At 36.9% G+C, this 23,188-nt stretch overlaps 1 protein-coding gene and 1 long non-coding RNA gene across 3 annotated transcripts; one reads left to right on the forward strand and one right to left on the reverse strand.

Moving 5' to 3' along the window:
- The first annotated feature begins 1,132 nt into the window (after positions 1 to 1,132).
- Positions 1,133 to 13,726, forward strand: LOC106937168 (uncharacterized). Of its 2 annotated transcripts, none has more exons than XR_001422332.1 (3): positions 1,133 to 1,271; positions 2,312 to 10,603; positions 12,332 to 13,726. It is a non-coding gene; the product is annotated as an uncharacterized LOC106937168 (long non-coding RNA). The 2 variants fall into 2 exon arrangements; XR_001422331.1 differs by lacking the exon at positions 12,332 to 13,726 and having other exon boundaries at positions 2,312 to 10,208; positions 10,455 to 11,232.
- Positions 13,727 to 14,928: 1,202 nt separating this feature from the next.
- LOC106937167 (membrane cofactor protein-like) lies at positions 14,929 to 22,364 on the reverse strand. The gene is made up of 9 exons (XM_015018549.1): positions 22,262 to 22,364; positions 21,671 to 21,767; positions 21,396 to 21,584; positions 20,538 to 20,637; positions 20,386 to 20,459; positions 20,127 to 20,306; positions 18,002 to 18,181; positions 17,440 to 17,481; positions 14,929 to 16,154 (listed from the first exon to the last, which is right to left on the reverse strand). Exons 2-9 carry the CDS (start codon positions 21,726 to 21,728, stop codon positions 16,114 to 16,116), a joined length of 864 nt encoding a protein of 287 aa, XP_014874035.1. The 5' UTR covers positions 21,729 to 21,767; positions 22,262 to 22,364; the 3' UTR covers positions 14,929 to 16,113.
- Positions 22,365 to 23,188: the final 824 nt, after the last annotated feature.

The following is a 23,188-nucleotide window of genomic DNA, read 5'->3' on the forward strand; positions in this document are numbered from 1 at the left end:
ATCACAATATATTTTGTAGTAAAAGTCACTGGATAGATGTGATTCTATCCATCATAAAATCAAAGAGAATGCAAAAAGCATGGTTATTAAGAGATAAATACTTTGCTTTGTATCAAATATTTACTATTGTATTTTTGATTTTTCAGCAATAATTTTGCCTGAATTAAAACAAAAAATCTCGATATGCTGATGGATCAAATTAGTTTCCTTCAGTCCAGGGACGACCAGAGTAGATCACACTCTGGACACTTCTGTCCAAGTAGATATGGTTTGTTCAAATCAGTTCCCATGCCAAAGTTCCCATGCCAAACCCACCTGGTAATTCTGACCAATCTATACGGGTCCAGGTAAATTCACAGTGAAGTTTTGCGAACCCCAATGATAAAATTGCTTTTAATAGTTATTACAGAGCAGCTGATCTTAATGTTTGATCCTCAGATTGTTTTGGTGGCAAAATAAATATTAGTAGCCAGTAGCTGAGAAAACATGCCTGTGTCTAAGCGGGGAAATCAAACAGATTCCTAATTAGAAATTACTATAAACTCTGATAAATGTAATAGTATAAATTAACAAATGCTTCGATTGTGATTTTGGCTTTGATTCACTTTCAGGCATCCTGCAAAACAACTTTAAGAAATATTTTTAAGATTTATTTTTGCTTGTGCCCCAGCAGCTAATTTTCTAATGACAAACCTCATCATGTGTGACTGTGATTAATAAGTTGTACAACCAAAAGTATACACTAGTCACTACAATTGCTTTTTCTTTAATCAACATATCAGCTCAGACAGAGCTAACAACCTAACGCCTTTAGTCTTTCTCTGAAAAAAGAAGAAAAGAAAACGAATTTCCTAACTGACAAGTGTCATGCCAAATAAGTTATCCCGGACAGAATTTCCTTCCCAAGCATCGGGAGCGCGCACTGGAGAAGAGCAGGGAATCCAAATGAAGCGCGTTGATTTCAACCACCTGGACGAGAATAGACGTGATTCCTCTGGATGCATGGGCTCGGGCTCGCTTCCGCTCTGCGCCTGTTTGTAAACATGCGTCACGACCATGTGATCGCGTCGACGCATTCTGCAGCGTCATCCAATGGTTGGACGGGGGTGTGTGCGCGAGGGCGTGGCCTGCGGGTGTTGCTGTGAAAATGTCGATGGGCTGGGGTTTTCGTAAGGGCAGTGGGGGACCACTCTGTTCTGAATAACAAGCCGAGAGGTTGGTGTGGGGTTACAGCACAAGCGGTGACAGAGCAGCAAGATGACGAGAACGCAGTGAGTAACACATTTCACCTTCTGTTTATTGGCCTTGCTGTGCCACTGAATCATCTATCTATATGGATATATAGGTTAGAGTGCGTCTATGGTGGGCGGTGCTGTTGTAATGATGTTTGGTAACGTGCTCTACTTTGTTTTTTGTTGTTGTTGTTGTTGTTGTTGTTTTCCACAGCATGTTTATATAATATACTCGTCAATCCTCGCCTTCATTTTCCACAAAACTGTTTCAAACGTCTTTATTTATCAGTGGAAACCTATAATAAATTAGGCATGACCGTGACTAATCATGTGCGCAGTTTCAATTTTTTTTTTTTTTCAGCATTTTTCAGCATTTGCAGTCGTACGCTTTCTTAAAACGTAAAAACTGAAAAGATCAGATTTGCTTGCGGACCTACGTCCTGTAGGCAGTCAGAGGAGTTGGGTGGGATGGAGAGGTGCGCTGGATGCATCCTGCTGCGGGAGGATGTTGCGCACTTCAATTTACCTCGAGAGTGAGAGCACGGTGCATCCATGTGGATCTGCGTAATCTCTGCAAACAAAAATATTTGGGTTTATTTATTGCTCCTGCGGAATTTGACCCTTAATTCAATGCGAAGCTGCGCTTAACTACAATGGCAAGTTGAAAAGTTACCGAGGAAGAAATAAATATGCTGGACTTCCCAGATGTTTACTTATTTAGGGAATAAAGCAGTAAGCATTTTCTATAAGATTCCACGATTATGTCTCCTCTTCCCCTCTCGTTATTATCGAGAGGGGAAGATATATATATATATATATATATATATATATATATATATATATATATATATATATATATATATATATATATATAACAAAGTTCATGCGCTTCTACTTATAAGAGTAAAACAGAAGAAGTTGAGAGTTTAAAGTTGTTCGTGTATCTTGATGCTGCGCCAGCACCTTGACTCAGCTCCCTCCATCCAGAGGTTTCATACGCACTTCTTTTTCCCTCCCGATGTAAACAAACCACCACTCAGTAATACTGTTCTTTAACACAGGATGGCGTATTTCTGCAGGTTTGTACAGGATGCGAGAAAGTTACACAAAAACTGACTTAATGAAATGAGTCAGTTTTCATCCTGGGAGGATACAGTGCTACAAAGTAAACCGAGACCAAGCACCGGAAAAGGGGGTGAGTGAATGTTTTAGTCTTAACTTAATTTCAGGTCAGAACAATCTGTTCTGTTTTGAGGTAAAACAATAATATGACCCTGTATTTTATTATTTTTTTATTTATTTATTTTTTTGGTGGGGTGGGGAGGGGGGACTTCAGAAGCAATAACAACTGCGTTTTGTTTTTCTCTCTACAAAAAAAGTTTCTACATTGAAGGAAAGATGAGAACACACTGGAGAAATAGCAGCAGTGCAGCAAAGCTGAATGAGTTTCAGTTTTCATGTGCAGGGTGTGGCCGTGGACAAATAAACAACAGTAGTTGTAAAACTACTTCGATATATAAATGTATTCATTTATATTTAGATATTAATTTATAAAAAGTTTATTATGGATATTTAATTACCATATGTTAGTATGTTTTTTTTTTACTATTTATTAAAGATTACGGCATTTCTAAACGTACCTATTTAGAAATGCAAAAAAGACTGTGCAGCAGTAATTTTTGGCATTTAAAATTATATGTACAAGCTAGTTTTTCTATTTCGATAATAAATATTTTAATTCAGCAATGTAAACACTTTTTATTTTAATAACACTAAAATAGTAACTGCATTTTATCCACAACATTAAAAAATACATATGGTTTATTTCTGGAATTGTGCTTATTGTTCCTTTAATAGTCAAATACAATGTCAATAGAGCTGACTGGGCATCTTTCCAATGCAGGGATTAAGTGGAACAGGAACAGCTGATAGATGACATGGCTAAAATTAACGCACTGTCCGCTGGATGAGAAGCAAAAATAGCAGACAGGAAGAGTCGACACGTGGATGCATCAGTAAGTCTGTTGCCGTGTGTGTCAGCGTAAACAAAAGGCACTTTTTTTTATTCCTGGTTCGAATCAACAAAGCCAATTTTCCTGAAATGAAAATATTTTAACATAAAACCTAATTTTCAGGGACTTGTACAATCAAAGTCTTTCAAACTTTTTACATGTTCTGCCACTTTGTAACCTCAAACTTCAGTGAATTTCGAGATTTTATTTGATGGACCGATACAAAGTAGTCCACATAAAATGATATGAATTTCCTCCGAAACGTTCCACATAAAAACACATCAGGCCTGTATTTGCATTCAGCCCCATTTACTCTGTTAGCCCAAAAATAAAAAGGCTGTGCAACCAAATACCTTCAGAAATTACTAAAAAGATAATTGCAGGAGAAATGTTGACTCGGTGGGTTAATTACAAATGCCTGCCACACTTTTTAGAACTTACTAGAAAAAAAAAAAAAAGGGAAAACCATGGATATTTTTGGATCCACTTCAGTTATGTGCCACTTTGATGCAGACTATCTCACTAGAGCTCAATAAAACAAATTACAGTTGGTGTTTCAGTTGTTTCATTCTAGTTGTTTCGCGTAGAACTGCACTTTTGGACTGCTGAAATCTTTATCCTGGAAGGGGCCGGTAAACCTCCGTCCACAGATCAATACTCTCAGTCCACACAGGGCAAACATGCTTTGATCACTCAGACCCATTTATGTTTCATTTATAGCTCCAGGTGAAAGGTGATTCTTTTAAAGATGATCTCCTTTCTTTGTTTTGCTTTCTGGACCTGGCTGTCAGGAGATAAAACAAGAAGACATTTTATTATGTTAAAAATGGTTCCAAAGCAGAGTTGTCTTCACTTCGTCTCCCAGCAGATCCAAACTAAGGGTAAAACATAATCAGTAGTTTAGGAAATCAACCATTTTTATTTATTTTTTACTAATGACTAGCATAATTCTGATACAGTGAGTTTATTTACCCATTGTTTTTTTTTTGTTTGTTTTTTTTAGGACAAAGCTTGTGTTTCAGCTTGCCAAATAAAGAGGACTTTATGCTGACAGACCCAAAAGGCACAGCTTTGTTGCTGGGAGCACACAAGTCCATAAAAGAGACTGAATCAAGCTTGTTGCTCCTATGTAAATGCCAGGCTGATTGCAAACAAGTAGTTAAAACATTTTCCCCCGTGAACATAAAAAAATGTTAATACTAAAGTTATTGCCTGTGTCTAAGTTTAACTCTGTCTAACTTGTATCTTTTTTTCCCTACTGCTACAGCACCCCTGACCCACTTACGTTGGGAGCAAAAAAGCAAATCGTCCAATCAAGGTAAGGCAGCAATCACATCAGCCGCAGCTTGAATGCTTAAAATAACCACTGCCAAAACAGACTATTTATAAGATGGGAACACAATCCTGTTTAAAGACAACACAACTTCCCACTTTCCATATGAATCTGTTAATTTTTCCTTTATCTATTCATCACAGTTCCTTGCAAAACTAGATATTACCCTTTAGCTTTTCATAACTGGTCACATCACAGCCAGAAGAGGTATTTTATTGGTATTTTATGTAACCAACACAAAGTGGTACATATATGTCCATTGGAATAATTATTTATATTCAATCCCCTTAACTCTGATACTATTAAATAAAACCCAGTACAACCAATTCAGAAGCTACATAATTAGTAAATATGTGAAATTTAGCATCGGTATGAAAATGGGCAGAAATCCAAAGTTCAGGTGGGTTTATGGAAAAGTTTATGAAAAGATGGATGGATTTACATATGCGGTAATTTTGAAATAAAGCCTATAGAGGCTGAAAAAGACTTCATCTTTCAGCAACTAGATAGAAAGTAAAGGTGAGCATTTATCATTTATCGAGACAGACGTCTTATCATAATAAGAATTTTAATTTATTGTTGTCGTGATAAATTCCAATTAATGGTATTTAAAATTCCAAAAACTCTCCAGGTTGTTATTTTGACTATTTTATCCACTGTTTGTTCAATGGGAGTATCAATACATAACAATGAAATTTAAATAATTTATTATTGGTGATAAAAGTATATGACTTATGTCCTAAGGAAGCATATTATAAATTAGTATGTTTTTCAAAAGCAGTATTTGAGTTTGTTGGGCTACAATTGCTGTGTCAGCGATACGGTTACCTAAAGTAGAAGTAATAAATAGTTCATATCGTCACTTTTATCGTTATCACAAAAGTACCACAGAATATTGGGAATATTGTAAGAAACGTTTAACTTTTTTTTTTTGTCTGAAATTAGCTGAAACTAAAGGGGAATTGAGTTTTTTCTTTTTATTACAGTACTGGATGAAACTGTGCTGTGTTTTCTCTAGGGATAATCTATGGTCGGCTGCACTGAAGAGGTCGAATCATGGAAGTGTCAGACATGCATGCCTCATGTGATGTATTTTCCTATAGAAGTAAAATCAACAAAGACTTTGTCTGAGCATAATGCTGAAAGCGACGTACCTGTGACAGTAACATGTAAGCCAGGTACAGATTGAGTCGGATCCACATCAGGCGGTATTAAAAACAATATCTGAGCGCTTACGCAACTGATAAACACGCTGGTGATGGTGTGCCTTTAAAACCAGTGGGTTGTCAGGTGATCAAGGCGGCTCAGACACAGGAGCCTGAGTGCGTCTGTAGCCGGGAGCAGAGCGCCAGAGAGGAGAGGAGCCGAGAGGGAGAGACCTGTTTAGAAAGGGACATGGGGGGAGATGAGGACTCAGCCACATCACAGAGTGGGGGGGCCAGAGACTCGTGGTGGTAGGGTCCCTTTAACTGCAGTCTGCTCGTGCCCACTTGCCTTGTGTGACAGCTAGCAAGTGTGTTTCTGGCTCAGCTTGATCAAGAAGCTGCGTTTGTGTAAGCCACAACAGTGGCATAAAAAAAAAAGAAGCACAGAGAATTAAGTGCTGCGTCACACTCAGGAAGAGAAATAGTGTGATCATGCGCGTGTGTGCACAGCTGCGTGTGTGTTTGTGTGAGCGCGCACGTACGTACGCATTTGAGTAGACTCTGTTGTGTTTGTCTGGCAGTGGGTATATGTGTGTGTGCTCGTGAGTGTGTGTGTGTGTGTGTGTGTGTGTGTGTGTGTGAGTTAGACGTAGCAATCTAATAGCAGTTCTGCTGTTGCAACAAGATGGAAATAAAAGGAGTGTGTGTGCTTTTCAGTGGTGAGCAGAAAGGAAGCGAAGGGGAGATACAGAGAGCGAGGGAGAGCAACTCCGAGTCAGTGCAAGAGAGTGATTTCGGATTAGTTGCTACGTCACTTTTTCATGTCGAGAGAAACAGAAGCTGAGATAACAGACGCCCAGAGTCATCACCCGGAGGAGGCACTCTGCTTTTCGGACAGCCTCAGCTTCTGCCCTCTTCTTCTTCTTCCTTGGTAGTTTTGATGTGCTCTGCATTAAGAGTGTGTGTGCGCGTGTATGTGTGTGTGTTGCGTAGATTTTGTGAGCTGGTGCCTGAGTTTCAACATGGATGCTGAGGATTTGACACAGTTACTTACTAGAGCTTGTTTTGATTGGTTGGTTAGGTGGCGCTGGTTGCGACAAACAGGTTAACAGCACGAATATTCAGTCCGGGATGTTTTTCAAAGAATTCATCGAGGTACAGCGCTGTTTTCCCCCGCTCTCTCCTCGAGGAATATGGGTGATTATTTTTTTGCAAATAGGTTAAAATAATAAATGACGGTGCGGTCTAACCCTCCTACTATGCAGTCAGGTAACACATACAGCAATTCAAGTGAAGTTACATAATAAATACGGCTGTTAATGTCGCGTCATGTGCGTCTGTGTTAAAATAGAACCAGCGCTGGACTCTTCTGGTTAACTCTGCTGAAGTTGATGGAAAGAATCAGCATCCGGACTTGGAAGCAGAGGCTGCTGTATGTTGCTGTCACATACCACTCTGTATCTGGTGTTACTTTCAACATGTGAGTTGTTTTCACCCACCAGAGCCATTGGGATCTGGCAAAACCCTTCCCGAGACACATTTGTTTCTGCGTAGTTAGGAGAGACAGAGATGGTGACGCAGTCGCTTCTGGGCTGGACTTCGCTGCAACCGGCTAGTACCTCTCCCTTCCCCTCTCAGTATGTTTATCTGTGTGCCTATCTGTCTGTCTATCCGTCTCCTGGAGAAAGGAGGGGGTAAGGAGGTCTAAATGTCATGGCTCTGGATCAGAAACATATAGAGAAGAGGAAGAGAGAGCGAGGGAGGGAAGGAAAGAGAAAAACATAGGTGGAGAGGAAGCACAGAGGGGTGCTGAGATGGGCCAAAACAGAGAAAAGTTGTAAACCTTGTTCTTTTTTGTTACTTAGCTTTGGCTTCTCTCCAGTGTACATGCACTGGACTGGACTTCCTAAAGCTGCTGCATCACAAGCCTTCATGCCAAGGCTCCAATCTCATTGGATGGGAGGAGCTTCCCAGGCTTCACAAGCAGCACAGCAGCATTTCATTGGCTTAAAACAACAGGCAGATGACATTCAACCTCTGATTGGCTGGGACGCATTGTTTTCTCACAGTAAGGTTAAGCACTCACTGGAACACTTTTCTGTGAATACATGACTTGGTTATTTCACTGTGGTTCATTGTTGACATATATTGATATTGGATGCAGAAAACTAAAGAAATGTCAATGATAAATGCAATGAAAGTTTGTCCTATATACTTAAATCACATTATTCAAGACGTGAAGGTGCTCTTCCTTCCATATGTAAGAGGAGGAGGAATAACAACACAATTTCGAATCAAGTGAGTCACTCTTCCAGGAACCTTCCCATGAATTCTCAGTGACGTATGAGTTCCTTTCTAGGAAACTAAAGAGCCCGTTGAATTCAGACTTCACTGGACTGTCAGTAAAGGAAATCTGCTGGTTATAGCACAGCGTTTCCTGTTCATGCTAGAAATTTCAGAAAAAGCTCAAAGATGAGAGAGGGCTTTTTTTTTTTTTATGTTTTTCCTGGCTTGATCCCCAGTATGCAGAATATGCAGCGTTTCTGAGACGTTCAAAGAGCATCTGCTGCTTATGTTCTGCATTGCAGTTGCTGCCTGTGCTAATGGCAAAGCGTACTTTATACCATTACGCACCTTTGGTTTAAATTTTTAGTGAATGAATCTTAACTGTGGTGCTTACAATGTGAAGCCCCGAGGATTTAGTTTTATCTGCAAAAACATAACCTGACATTTCCAGATTTTCTCAAGCGCTAAAAGACTGTTAGAGAAGGAAGAGCTTATTTTCATAGAAAAAAATCCTCTTTCAGTATCTGAGAAACTGCTTTACAGTGAAGACAGAGACTAAATACCTATAGAGTTATTGCAATGCGTTATGTGGCAACTCTTGGAGGTTGTTGATGTTAAATGGATGCCATATTTAGATTGCTGAGCAAAATTTCTAAGCTGACAAACAGAATTTCATGACTCAGTTCTGATCACCGTTTTCTGTAAAGTTTTGACTTGTCACTCCAGATTCCAATTTCTCTTGAAGAAACTGGTACAGTTCTTCTTTAATATAAGAAGATATAAGAATGTGCTTAAAATCACTTGTTTAATCATTTCATTTATAGACCTTCCTGCTGTGAAAAGTCATTAATTATTTATATCCGGAGTAAAGTTACTGCTCACCACTCCATGAAAGAGCAATTACTGCAAAAAATATTATGATTTTCAAACAAAACTGGATCATCATATGATTGGCATTTTTAACCAGCTTTAGGATCTTATATTAAGGATGAGTGTGGTTTCATGGAAACAGTTTTCTTTGGTGTATTCTTTCAGAAGGATAAAGTTCTTTGCTACCAGGCTGAGAACGGTCTACTAGTACCAGACAAGATCTTGGTTTGGTCTCCAGATGCCACAGATCTCTATCCAATGGAGCATCTGTACGACGGGCTGGAGCAGTAAGTCTCATTTGCTGAGGAAAGAATCACACTTTCTGAAGTCCAGGCCTGTTTTGGCTACAAAAAATGGGCCCGGTGCACTGTTAGGCCAGGGGTTATAATGATATGCCTGATTGATGTATAAAGAACTATGCAGAATTACTAAAGGTCTGTAAAGTGCCATTGTACACAATCAGTTTATATTAGACAAAACAAGTTTTATCAGTTAATTGCTGATCTATGTGCAGTGAATTTTAACACAGCAGTAAATCTCCAAGAGCAAACTTAAAAATGGACTGCTTTGTTAAAGTTTCTCCGTAAATATGTACCTGTATTTATCCCCACTGATTTCCCTTGTGTGCTCTACAGTCTCATTGCGAATGTGTCGTTTATCACTCTCCCAAGGCCTCCTGTCCCTTTAAATCTTTTATAAGCATTACACAACAGGTCGAGTAGCACACAAGCAACAAACAACCCGAAAAAGAAAACTGACAGGGCAAGGTGGAGCGAGCCAGGCAAAGGAATCAGACACCTATGGCCGGGGAGGCCCTCTGATCAGAGCTGTCACTGTGGCGACCACGCAAACAGACTCAAATATAACATCTTAATACTCCCTCACGGAAACAAACGGCTCGGCCTTGTCCACCTGAAGCCTGATAAATGGCTCGTAAATGCTGTGGGAAAGGAGCTGTTGTGAATTTTCTCGGCTGCGACAGGATTCGCTTGATTTATTTGTTTGTAAAAGCAGTTGGTTTCTCAATAGCTTGTTCACCTGTATATTAACAGTGAAAACTTCAGGGGTAAAGAACAAGGAAATTAGAGATGGTTGGCTAGTTTTCTACTTAGTTGAGGTACTTGGCAACAAGTCAGTGAACTGGCCACTACCTGTCCTGGCCCCACCCTCCCTGTGCATTGTAGCTTTGCTTCTGCGTCATGGCTCTCATTACCAGCAATTGACTGCTACTTCCCTTCTCCCTTCCTCTTGTAGCAGCTGGAGACGAACAAACTATCCTCTATTCTTCCAAAGCGACAGAGAGAACGGGATTAATCTCGTTTGTCTGCAGGTGAGCCTGTAAGCCAGAGGTATACAACACAGAGGAAGCATTTAGAGCGCATGTGCTGTTGTTGTTTGGTCCTTCACACATCCATGTAGCTTGGATTATATATCAGATGACTTGTGTGGGTGTGTTGGAGGGAAAAGAGTGACTGAGAAGTGCACGGGTGCTTTTTTTACAGTGTTTTTCCACTTAATCATTTGGTTTTGATGTCTTTATCTACTTCATCTGTTTCCCTTAATTCATATTTTTTAGCAGACTATGAACCAGACTCCATAAACCTGAATCTTAAACCACCCCGGAGCTCATGCTGGCGGTCAGTGGAGGTCCTTGCATGGTTGATACTAAGGTCAAACCCTTGAATGAATCTGTGTTTTGCTGATTAACGTGTAATCAACGAAAAGGTAACTACCATCTATCTTTGATTACATTATTAACAGTGGCTTTTGTTCTTGTCTTGACGCTAAAGGTGTATTTCTGAATGATGATATGATTAAAAAAAACATGTTCATTTTAGATTTTTCACAAATAGAATGAAGGGGTTTCTCTTTCAAACAGTTTTAAACAAAAAGCCAGTTCAGGTTTTACTGATCTGCATTACTTAGCTTTTCAACTAGATGATCAAATGCTGTCCAAAGTACATAAAAACAGTCAAATAGCCCTTTAAATTTAAGAATGTGAATCTTAGAGTCCATAAAAGAAGGCTAAGTTTTTCCCATTTTCTTGTACAGTGTTTAGACCACGTCTTATTTGCATAACTATGTTGGCTGGATATGCAAATAAACAGCAGAAAGCATGTCCGCGGGGCACATGACGGAAAACCTTTTCCTTTTGAAGCTTCCGCACTGCCCCCTGACACAATAATGCCCTGGGCAATGAGCCATTTTGAAATCAAAAACAGCTGCTGACCCAAATCATGAGCTTCACCAGTCACCCAACCTTTAAGGTTGATACTATAACAGAGGAATGCAGTGCCCCCCTTGACAAATTACACCTGAATCATCACTGCTGGTGATCCCTGACAGACTCTGAAAGCCTAACTTTGGACCCTTATCTTGTTGTTTAATGTGCCTTTAATTTATTTGGTAAAACACAAAAGTGTTGAACTGCCCTGTTTTAGGTGCTAAAGTCTCCAAATGAAGCAGCTGTTAACTTTGACCTTACTTCTAATGCTCCCGACGGTGCAGTGTTATAAATATTACTGATGTCAGCTGAAACAGAGTACCTGTGTATAACTCTGTTGTGAGTAAATGCCATGCATCTCTGAGTCATAGTATTGTGGGTGTTTGGTTTATGCATAATTCACATCTGCAGACAAAGAGTGAAATAAATGACTTTTAGTTTTCATCCACAAAAATATGCATTTGTATACAACACCTACACCTCAACAAGATTACATTATGTATGACGAAGCAAGCTTGACTTACTGCAGATTTGAAAACATGTGGATTTGCTTCCAGGATTAATCCTTTACCTGTCCAACTCTACTTTTACTGTATCTATTAGATACGTTGTAGTAGTTACAATAAGTATAAGTAGATGAAGCAAGTTATTGGAAAATTATTCTTGAACTTCAACATGTTCATTCACATGACAGCTACAAGCTGTTTTCTTACTTCTTTTAAACTTATAAAACTATCACTGAGAAATATGGTGTGCATAGTTGATACAGAACTGTGGAGGAAAACTTGCTAGAGACACTTGTGCCTGGGAGTCGACAATAGACTAGTGTAGATCAAAAATATATGCCGTTGTTAGAGTGACCCAAATTCTGGACCTAAATCCAGATGAAAATATGTTGCAACACATGAAAGTGGATATTTGAAGAAAATCTCCAAGCAGTCTAACTGAGCTTGAGACACTTTGGAAAGAATAGACAAAAATGTCTAGCCTTTAGATGTGCAAAATTGCTAGACAAATCTACATACATACCACATAAAACTTGCAGCTAAAGTTGCAGCAAAAGGTGATTCTACCATCATTGCATCAGATGGGCTGCATACAAAACCATGCCTCAATTTTATGGCATGGGTATTTTTCCAATTTGTCCAATCATGTCTGATAAAGAATGTAATTCTATTTAATTTAATTTCTGTTTAAATTAACACTTTTTATATTATTATTTTTTTCAGATTCCACTGAATATTCCACTCTGATGATGGGTTTTACCAGAGGTGCCCCCTTTGGAAGCTGGTTTCAGATGGTGGCTTAGAGTATTGTCATCTGTCTAGCACCATTTGAAATCAGTGTTCTTTGGGTGGGAAGTGTTTCATTCCACTGGCAGAAGCCAGAAGCAACAACAAGCCCGTCACCATAGATATGACGGTGTAAAGAAACGCAAACAACTCTCTGAGGCTCACTCCTTAAAGAACGTCAAGTCTCGGAGATGCAAATCATGTCTACCAAGATGCTTTTCACTTTTCAAGTCCCTTTGTCCTCTCTCCAAGGTTGACCGATTTCTTTTGGTGTTCAGAGTCCATTTCTCTTTCTAGCACCATTTGAAATCGGTTACAATGAAGGACAGATCTCGTCATACCTTGAGGAGGAAACTCTGCTGCATTGTGGCCTTTCTTGGATTGGGTGGAGTGAAACTTGACAATAAGGCTATAAACTAAGAAAAGCTACATTGATGTGCATGTGGAGAGGGGTTATGTTAGATTTTAAGAAGTATGAAATAAACTGTCCTGTCTTTATATTTGAAGCTATTCCTCTTTTTATCCACAAGGTGGCAGCATGATATTGGGGCATCGAATGTCCATCAAGCTTAGCAAACCCCACACCAAGTCTAACTATAGATATAGATTGGATAAGGTGCGTTGTACCTTAATGTATCATTTGAAAGGCATGTTTTAATCTCTGGTATTTTCAGAATTTCACTAACTGCCAAATAAATGCTTATTTAGTAAAATTCTTATTGAAAAAGTGGTGATAGTACATATTTTAAGCAGGGCATGCATATTTGTACTCAGCATTAAGGCTGATGCAGGTTACTCATATAAAATGTTTTAAGAAAATCAATTAACAGCTAAGAATGTAGGTAAATATTTATATATTCACAAATAAGTACCTGAGCGAAGAAACAAACAACTTTTACTACCAAAGACGAAATTATATACAAACTACAACAGCAATGAAAATTTATGACTTGGGAGGTTTACTAGTCTAAAGGCATAATATATATTTAAGATTGTGGCACTCACTGTTTAAAATGATTTTCAAAAGTAGCTAAAGTAGGTTAAAGTTCACAGAGGAAGGCAGGCCTCACAACATTGCTCTGTTTATATTTGGAAAGCTACCTTTGTTCTAAGCTTGTTTACTTGTTCTTGAACACTGTACTGTACAGATGAATGGTCAATGTAACCACACTCCTTTCAGCAGTAGAAATTAGTTGAGAAGAACTGTACAATGCTTCCTAATGTTAGCTGTAAATGGTAAAAGATGTAGCTAGATTTTTTGTGTTTTAGTTTGTCTCTCACATGCAATTTACAATTTTGTAACATGACAAAAATATAAATTTGTACTCTATGTAAAATCGTTGGTGGTTTATTTTATTCTTGCAAAAAAAAAAGCCTAACATGACTTCTAGATCCAATTGAAGGTTTGTAACCAACATCACTGAAACATGAAACCCTCCATCATTCTCAAGTGAGTCTCTTATGTTGCCATCATCTATGTTGAGGTTTAGGACAGTTGCTGTTTTTAAAAAAAAATAATGGAAGAACTTCCAGGTACCACAGCCTCCGTGTTCCAGTTTCAGCTCTCCTTGAGCAGACCAAGCAAGTCTAAGTCTGCTGAGAGGAAAGGATCTGAGACGATAACCAAATGAAAACAATACATTTATGAGTAAGAAAATAGTAAATCACAAGAATATTTAATCAGCTGTGACACTCAGATATAGAGAGGATTTAATGGAGTTGTTGAACAATAACCCCCACAATTCGGTGGAACATAAAGTCTAGCCTTTGTGACATTTACAGGTAAGCCCTACTTTTTGTACCAATACAACCTGTCCTAAATTTTGTTTTACAAGTATTTAAGTTTCTATCAAACCATTTTCTAAATATTTGTAGATTCATTTCCAACTACGTATTGCAGTTTTTAAATATTTTTTCTAGTGAAGAAAAAAGATGTCTAATCCGTGAATAAGATGCGCTTAAGACATTTAGAAACCATGGTGATAACGCTAATATACATAAGAAAAAGCATAGATCTAAGAACCTTGAGGTACTCCACAACTTATACTGTATAAAGCAGATTTTAACTTTTACAAACTCTTTTGTGTCCTTTAGGTAACTTCTAACCCACTCATGTGTCAGTAGTCTGATTCCATATTTATATAATTGCTTCTTCCCCTTTCTAAATACAACTAAAATTTCTAAGGTGTTTTCTGTATTTACCCGGGTTCTTTGACAAAATATTTTTGGATGATCTGAAACACTGAAAAAAATGTATCCCAACATATCAAAACTATCTTTCAGGGACAAAAAATGTCACAGCACTATAAACATTCCCATGTTAAAACAAAGCAACGACTACCGAATATAAAACTACGTTATCATAGAATTGCATTGATATCCAATTAGATTATAATAGTACAATTTTAAATTAATCTACTTTAGGAAGGAGTTTTAATTTTACATTCTCCCCATACTGTATGAGGGTTCTCCTAACATCTTTGAATTAAATACACAATAAATGTAACAATAGACGTAACAACTGCACTCGTGAATGAAGCATGTAAACGATTTATTGCTTTGATTACTTTCCAAACAGAGAAATTCAGAACAAGTAAGGTGTGAGCAAGCTGCAGTCAATATACACAATACCAAGCAATAAATACGACTGGGTTTCTTTTTTATTTAATACATTTAGCAATACCGGTGTTACTGGTCTGCTCAAAATACAGAAAAAAAATTTGTTTTAAATATATTTCATAAATAAAAGGTACAACCAGTGCAATACTTAGAGTGGTTTTCAAACTTCCCTGTTTGATCCAGGTTAATTCCAGTGATTAAATACTTGAAATAATACTATGTATCTCCTTGATATAAAGTATTTTTAAATTTTATGTTACCTTCAGTTCTTGTAAAAATTGATGTCACATGACTTAAAATAAATCTGACTTTGCAGCTTAATGCCACGAGAGATAAACAAATGTCTTAAACATGCATGAAAGAATAAAAGCAACACTCCAGGTACATTTTTGATGAGGGAATAAGATTATAGAATGACTTTAAGTTAAAAAAGGTCCGTTTTGAATAATACTTTCCCATTATAAAAGTGCTGAATTAATTTGACATAGAAACTGATATTCTATGCTATATGTAGTTTTATCCAGTAGTATAACACTAAGATTGGCTAAGAAATGGGTATCAATGACATTTAAGGACATAGATTACAAAAAAACAATACTTCACATCTTTTCATTCAGGTATATCAAGTATGATATTTGTTCAGGCACTATGGATTGTTCAGCAATTCATTCTGGATCTTTAGGACTGACTGGTGATCAGCTATTAGAAACACAAAACTCGTTCATGACATGATTCGTTTCATATTAATGAGAATATTTCTTTAACAAATGAAGCTTTCTGAGCAGCAATCTTACTTTGTAAAAGCTTCAGACTAAAATAATACATGAACTCAAATCTTAGAATAGCAGCTTGTATATATATAAAAAAAGATTTTCAAACATCTTAATTGCACATACTTAGGACAACATGTGAATCTGAAAACAAAGGCCAAGGGTGATGCTGCATTGATTATATATAAATGAATCAAACAGAGACAGAACTGAATCTACTTCTGTCCCAGGATGCCGCTTTGAAGCAAGTTCCCAAGAAATGACAAAGTTTGCACAGCACATGGACGGGAGGTACAGTCAGAGGACAGACCTCCACTCGAGATGATGCGCTTATATCCAGTAATTGTGAACCAACATGACTGTGATGCTTACTATGAAAAAAGAAAAACAAACAAGACTGTTTAAACAACTAGTAGGGCAATGTTTAAACCTGCAAAACAGCCATTTTCAACAAGAATAATGAGAAAGAGGGGGAAAAAAACATCAAGCAGTCACTGCATGAACAACAACTTTTATAAATGCATCTAGATCTATTTTTATTTTTAAGATTCATTTTAAAGAGGATCTGTTTTGCAAAACTCACATTTTGTATATTTTATACTTTCATTTGGGTCCCAACTGTTTCTAAAAGCAGCTCCCCAAAAAACCCAAAATGAACAAAGTTAATGATTTTTGGTGTCTGGAAAAATGAGTCGTTTCAAAAACCTCCAGATTGTTGAGTCACAATTGATGGGCAGCGGGCCGTTACCTAGCAACCCAAGCGGCGCACAAGCACATTAGGTGAGCTGTAAAATGGCTGCTGGAAAGGACAAGTGTTTTGTTGTTGACTTGCCACTCAGAAACAACTTGCTACATTCTTGTTGCAAGAATGTAGCAAGTGGAGGAGGTTCTTCTTCTGCTTTTCAAAGTACTACTGTGTAATTGCTCATCCGTTTGCAGCCATTTTTACGTGTGAGTGTAAACATTGAGTTGGGAGGACATGGATGGAAGCAACTTATTTGTATTCAGAGTGACAACATGCTTAAAGCAGCTCATTATCTCTGGAGCTGTAGATAGGCAGAACAGAGGAGGAGAATGATTCTGTGTAAAAAAAAATGTAATGAACATGTTTTTTATAGCACATAACATAAGCATTTAAAGCCACAGCTTCATTCTCATTCGTTAGATACTAAAAAATTGTTGGAGAGTTTAGAAGAAGCTCTTCTTCACAGCCAGTTAGTCTAGTTAGTTATCAATATCTGACATCTTTGACCAAACAGGAAACAAAAGACTTCCTCCAAACACAAACATAGAAATGTTGTCTATAACTCATCTTAAAACATTCAAACTTATTGTGGAAAAAGCCTGACTGCACTCATGCATATGCTGTGGTTTTCTTAAAGCGGAAAACCTGATAAGCAGAGTTGTGAAAGGTTACGGCAGCTTAAACAGAGGCGTGTCTCTCTCATCACAATACTGAATTGTCTGAAATGGTTGATTATGAAATATGTTTTAAAATTCAGAATTTCTGCTCTGCAGTCTTATTAAAAAAAATGTTGTTTTTACATCTAGGCTGATTAAAAGTAGATAGAGATTATTAGTTTGAACACAGAATAGAAATGTAGGGATCTACTAAGCAAATGAATAATAATCATCGTAGATGAAATTGACACTCACCAAGTCCACCAAGTGATCCTCCTACAACAGCATTTCCATTGCCTGTAAAAAAATGACATATATTATAAATAAATAAAATTGAAATGATGGGATTGGATAATGGGATTATTTTCACAAAGTGGTTCTCTCATTACAAGGAGCTATGAAAAAAGGAAAACGTGTAAAAATATATACAATATTTAACAAGAACTAAAAATGTACAAGTCAATATGCTGCTCCAACATTGTGTACACAAGATTTCTATATATAGTGATAAAAATAACAATAATACATTTTATTTGGAGGCGATTTTCAAAGCTCTCATGATCACCAAACAAACAGAAAAACTGTAAAACCGTAAAAGTGTATTGCTTATAAGTCTGTATATATATGAAAGATGGCCATTCTATAGTTTCTATGTTTTCAGATAAGTGCAATTATAGGAAAAATAGATGTTAATTATGGACAAAGTGAGACTTAAAGTTGTAATGTACTCCATAATCATTTTACTTAAAGTTATGAAGAGATCACTGATTATTCAGAGTTACCTAATCAATGGAGATAATTGTTATTGATGACTTACTGATGCATTCTGGAATTCTAGGATACCACTGGCTATTTATGTCGCAGGTCAGGGTACCTTGTCCGTTCATTTTGTACCCATGTTTGCAGTTGTATATCACAGTAGCCTTGTGCCTATGTGGAGGCCGAGAACCGTCAATATATACTGCATTTGGAATCACAGGATCTTTACACTCAACCCCTGAAATGAAAAATGTTAAATGTTACACTAACATACACAACTGTGCAATAGTTTTGTCAGGAATGAAAAAAAATGTCCCAAAGAATTCTTTAATTGTTAATTTTTAAAGATTTTACTAAATACTAAAAAATTAAAAATAAATCCAAATCAGTATATGGTGTTACTACCAGCATCAATGTATAGGTGCATTTATGCACCAATTATAGCAAACATGTGCTAATGATTATCCATTTTTACATGTATAGAGCTGTCACAAATTTATTGTTTTCTTTAAGATTATATTCTGATTTAACTTTTTTCACCCTGAAATGCTCCATGACAACAAGTCCAAACATACTGCCAATGCCATTAACGACTACCTTCAGGTCAAAGAAAACAGTATGGCATTTGATTTCAACATCACTGAATCAGTCTGGGATAACATGAAGAGAGAAAATGATTTAATGATTTAATGATTTTAAGAGGACTATGTTCACAGAATCTGTGGGTTGGCTCAACAAGATTTTTACAATATATTAACCAAGTTCTTTCCGAATCTGTGCTTAAGTGTCCCTTTAAAAGCAAAGGGTGGCCATACCAAATGTCAGTTTTATTTAGAATTTTCTTTTGTTCGTTGTATTTTAACACTTTGGTTTTTGAAAGCATCAATTATTTCGGTTAATTTTGCATATTTGCCAGAAAACATTTGTACAGTACTGAGAGATACAACTGAATATGCTTTAAGAAACATGTAACTTTTATTATCTCACATTAAATTAAACTTTCCTTGGTCTAGATCAGTCAGGTTAAATGACAACGTTTAAGTTAAATGGATGTCCTTTAAGGGAACACCTCAAACACACTGCTTCCTGGTGAGACATCGTTGGAGATAAATAAAAAAGAAATTATGCAAAATTGCATACAAAGAAGCATAGCCCTCCACACACCTGGCTCTTAACTTGGTCCAACTTCCAGATGCCCGAAGTCGCCATTGGTTCAAAGAATTAAATGGAGCAAAAATACTTGGGAAATGCCCGGCCATTATACCATCAGGGAAGGAAATGGGTTCTGTGATCCTGAGATGAACATGCGCTAAAGAACATAGCCTCTTTCTCTTACAGAGAGAAAGAGGCCAGAACTCCAAAGGCAACATACAGAGCAAGATTCCAGTTTAGAATTGCACTCAGAGAACAACACTTTAATTTGGGAGAGATAATTCCCAAATTAAATTCCCTGTGTTTGACCAAGATGACAATGGTTACATTTGAAAAGTAAAAAAGGAAGTTTTCAATTCTAACAACACTAACCCAACTGTGGAGTATAGAGGTGACAGTATTATGTGTGTTTTGTTGCAGGAGGGCCTGGTGCACTTCACAGAAGAAAACACATCATGAAATATTGATGCCACTTTTTAAGACATCAGCCAAAAAGTAAAATCTTGGTCACAAATGAGTCTTCCAATTTTTCACCTTGTGAACCAAAATAGTTAAGGAAATAGGAGAAAAATACTGTCAAAATTTTGGACCATTTAGCCATCACAATGTGGACCAACAGAAAATTGGTCATAAAAAATATGAAAGCAAGATGGATTACAAACCTTACCCGGTTAAACCAGTATTTTTTCAGGAAAGATGGGCCCAAATTGAAGCAAACTATTGTGAGAAGCTTGTAGAAAAATACCCAAAATGTTTCACCAAAGTTAAAAGCAAAAATCTAAATATAGCATAAATGTATATGAGTTTTAATAAAGTAAAAAGAAAAAAAATTCTAATATTTAGCAAAAATAAATAATGGTAAATAATAAATAATTTGGTAATCCTAACTCCCCTAAATCAGGACTGTTTCAGTCAGATTTAATATAGTGTGAGAATTTTGTTTTTACTTGTCTTCATGTACAGAATTTCAAGTGCATAACTCTAATTTTTAATCATGATGAAGGTTTAGATGACAAGATTAAAATACTTACAGATGCATGATGGAGGAGAAGGTTTGAACGTATCATTTTCCTCACAGGTTATTTGTTTTGATCCATTGAGCGTGTAATCTTTGTTGCAGGAATACTCGACAACTTCTCTGTATGTATAATCTTCCTTTCGTGGACTGAACATACCGTTTGCAATACCACTTGGCTGAAGACATTTAGCAACTAGAAAACAAATTTCCTATTAGACAAAAAAACACAACTTACATTTCTAATAAGATCAATAAGAACAAATGTCACCAACCTTCACATGTAGGCAACCTGTCCAACCATCCTTGGGTTCCACATGTAATTTCACTTTTACCAACTAATTTGTAACTAAAAAAAAAAAAAAAAAATAGAATAAGATGAACATTTCATTCAACTCTGAACACAAGCTATTTTTCTTCTACTCACCCTGTGTTACAAGTGATCAATGCTTTATCCCCAAACTGTGTTCCTTGAGGGTAGGAAACTTGTCCATTAGGCACTTCAGCAAGAGATCCACAGTTCGACCCTGGAATAGAAAGACACAACCATTACATTTGTCTTTTACAAACTACAAGACAATATATGAATATCTTAAAATAGTCATTAATTATCTGATTATTAAAAGATGTTGCACTTTTGTAGTATATGTCTGTCGTCTGTTATGCATCCAGAAATTGTCTAGAGACCAAACATTAAATAAAATAGCCCCTTTCAACAAATGTACATTTGGTCTGTAAATGAAAAAATATATATATAGAATTTAAATTGATAGTGTGATGTGGAATATTAAATATAAAGCTGTTGATTTATTAACAATCAATGTAAAACCTGACTGTACTAGACTGTTGTCTTAAAGAATATAAGGAAATTGGGGAAAACAGTCTAGAAAATCAAACATTTGTTCTACACTCAATTTTCTTTTTCTTCATACTTTTCAAGAATGCAGATGAACTCACTATAAAATAATCCTGTGTAAACTTGACAATTTTAGGTTAATTAGATTCTGAATTAAAGATGATCTTGTTCTTCTTCAAAACAAACAAACAAAAAAAAACACATGAAACAGTCCTTTAACTAACCACCAAAACAAACATTTTGAATAAATTACCAATTTCAGCATCACTAACAAGGAGTGTATGCACATAATCCCTTGCTGTCCTTACACTGGGGAGATTTTGAGTACTTGTGATGCTCCCTCACACAGTAGCACCCTGGGCAATGAGCCATATTGCAAAGAACGCAACTGAAAGTATATTAAGGATGTAGCTAAGTAAGCATATTCACTCTCGCAAATCAGCTGAAGAGGACTCCAAATCCCCGCAGTACACGTGATGACTCCAGAATCTTGTACAGGTGTGTAGCCAACATCACAGACGAAGGCCACCGTGGACCCATCCTCAAATGTCTTTTTATTGATGTACTCGTCCTTCAGCTGCATGTTCTGCCGTCCAACTGGTTTGGAGCACTGCTGCCCTATAATAAAATAAATAAAACAATGGATGATTAAAACCTATGTAGAGGAACAAGGCTTCCTACCCTCAATGTGAATGAGAACACACCCTGAGCAGTGATGACAAGGCAAAGGCTGCTGAGTAGGAAGAGTGCAGAAACACTCATGATCAGGTTCCTCAGTAATCCAATGACAAAGAAACCTTTCTGGAAAAGAAGAATGCAAATATAGAAGGTAAATTAATCGTTAACTTTGACGGTGAGACAGAATGAATCATCAGGAAAAGGTTTGTCTCTACAAAATATTAACTCAAAAGGAATGCAGTCTTTAGTTCTCTTTGCTCTTTCGGTCAACACCTAAAAAACAACTGCAACTATTAATATATAGATATACATCTATAGCTTTATCTATACTTTTACTTTTATATATACTTTTGTTGTCAGAAATGTCAGTAGCTCTTCTTTAAATTTCATCTCCATCAGGCTCCATACACAGCAGTTCATCATTCGGTGACAGTATTTAATCATTAAAATTCAGAAACAAACAGGACGGTCACTTTTTCCACCACGATTATTTCTTCCTTTCCCGATCCACAAGGCGTAACCCTCACTATAACCAGCTACATCAACAGCGTTTATATTTTCAACAAGTTTAGTTCAACAAATAACGAAAAAGGTTCTGTTAGATGAGTAAACGGTACCTTAGCTTTCTTCACTTGTTTTCTCAGCGTCTTCTTTTCGTTTGTGTGGAGATTGCATTACCAGCTAGCTTTGTGTGCATATCGCCACCTACCGGAGAAGACTCTGTAAGACAGGATGCGTCTGAGACTTTTATGGCTCATTAAAAAATGAGCTGTAGAAAAAGAAAAAATATATATATCTACATTCAATTTCACAAAACGTCTACCACAGTCTTTTGCATTTGCTTTAAAGGTTAAAACAAATGCAATAGTGCAAGTCATTTCCTTGTAAGAAATCAGTAAGATTCAGCTTTAATTTAATATTTGTCAAACTAATATTTTATGTAACATAATATGCATAACAATTTAAATGTATCCACGCTGCATTTTATCCGTCATGTTTTGGTGTGATAAATAATGATGCAATATTTTACCTTGTATATCAAAATCTAAGATGTGAAATTACTGTTTCTTCTCCTCTGCTTCTTCCAGCATCATGATTTCCATCATTTTTAATGAATCCTGTGAAAAGAAACTGTTATTTCATTTATTAGACAGAGAAATCAATTCAAAGCAATTTGTTAATTTATCCCCTAAACTCAGAGAACTATGTGAGATGGAGAGACCCTTCCTTAATGTATGTAGTATAACTGACGATGGACTGTGGTTTTAAGGTACAGCCTTTAAGTCCACATTCTTATTACAGCGCCCTATCGAATCATGGAGTGTAATGGCCATAGAGGTTCCTGCAACACCAACAAACAAATACTATATCAAAAGGTGACTGTTGACTTACTGGTGGGGCTATGATTCAGTTGGAAGTAATTGCCTTGTAATCAGAAGGTTTTCAGTTTGAATTCAGGTTCTATTTATGTCAAAGACACACAACCTCAGGTTTCCTGACACTACATACTGGTGTAATATGTGAAAATGTGCAGTTCGAGTTGG

Source organism: Poecilia latipinna, unplaced genomic scaffold (genome assembly GCF_001443285.1).
Source record: "Poecilia latipinna isolate Pla-1442-1.1 unplaced genomic scaffold, P_latipinna-1.0 Scaffold2288, whole genome shotgun sequence".
Taxonomy (NCBI): Eukaryota; Metazoa; Chordata; class Actinopteri; order Cyprinodontiformes; family Poeciliidae; genus Poecilia; species Poecilia latipinna.

Excerpts from the sequence above, each read along its gene's own strand:
- LOC106937167 (XM_015018549.1), bottom strand. The coding sequence starts at position 21,728 with ATGAGTGTTTCTGCACTCTTCCTACTCAGCAGCCTTTGCCTTGTCATC. Across the intron at positions 21,585-21,670 it reads CCTTGTCATCACTGCTCAGG|GGCAGCAGTGCTCCAAACCA; the intron begins GTGTGTTCTCAT and ends ATTTTATTATAG. Across the intron at positions 18,182-20,126 it reads TTCTCCTCCATCATGCATCT|GGGTTGAGTGTAAAGATCCT; the intron begins GTAAGTATTTTA and ends TTTTCATTTCAG.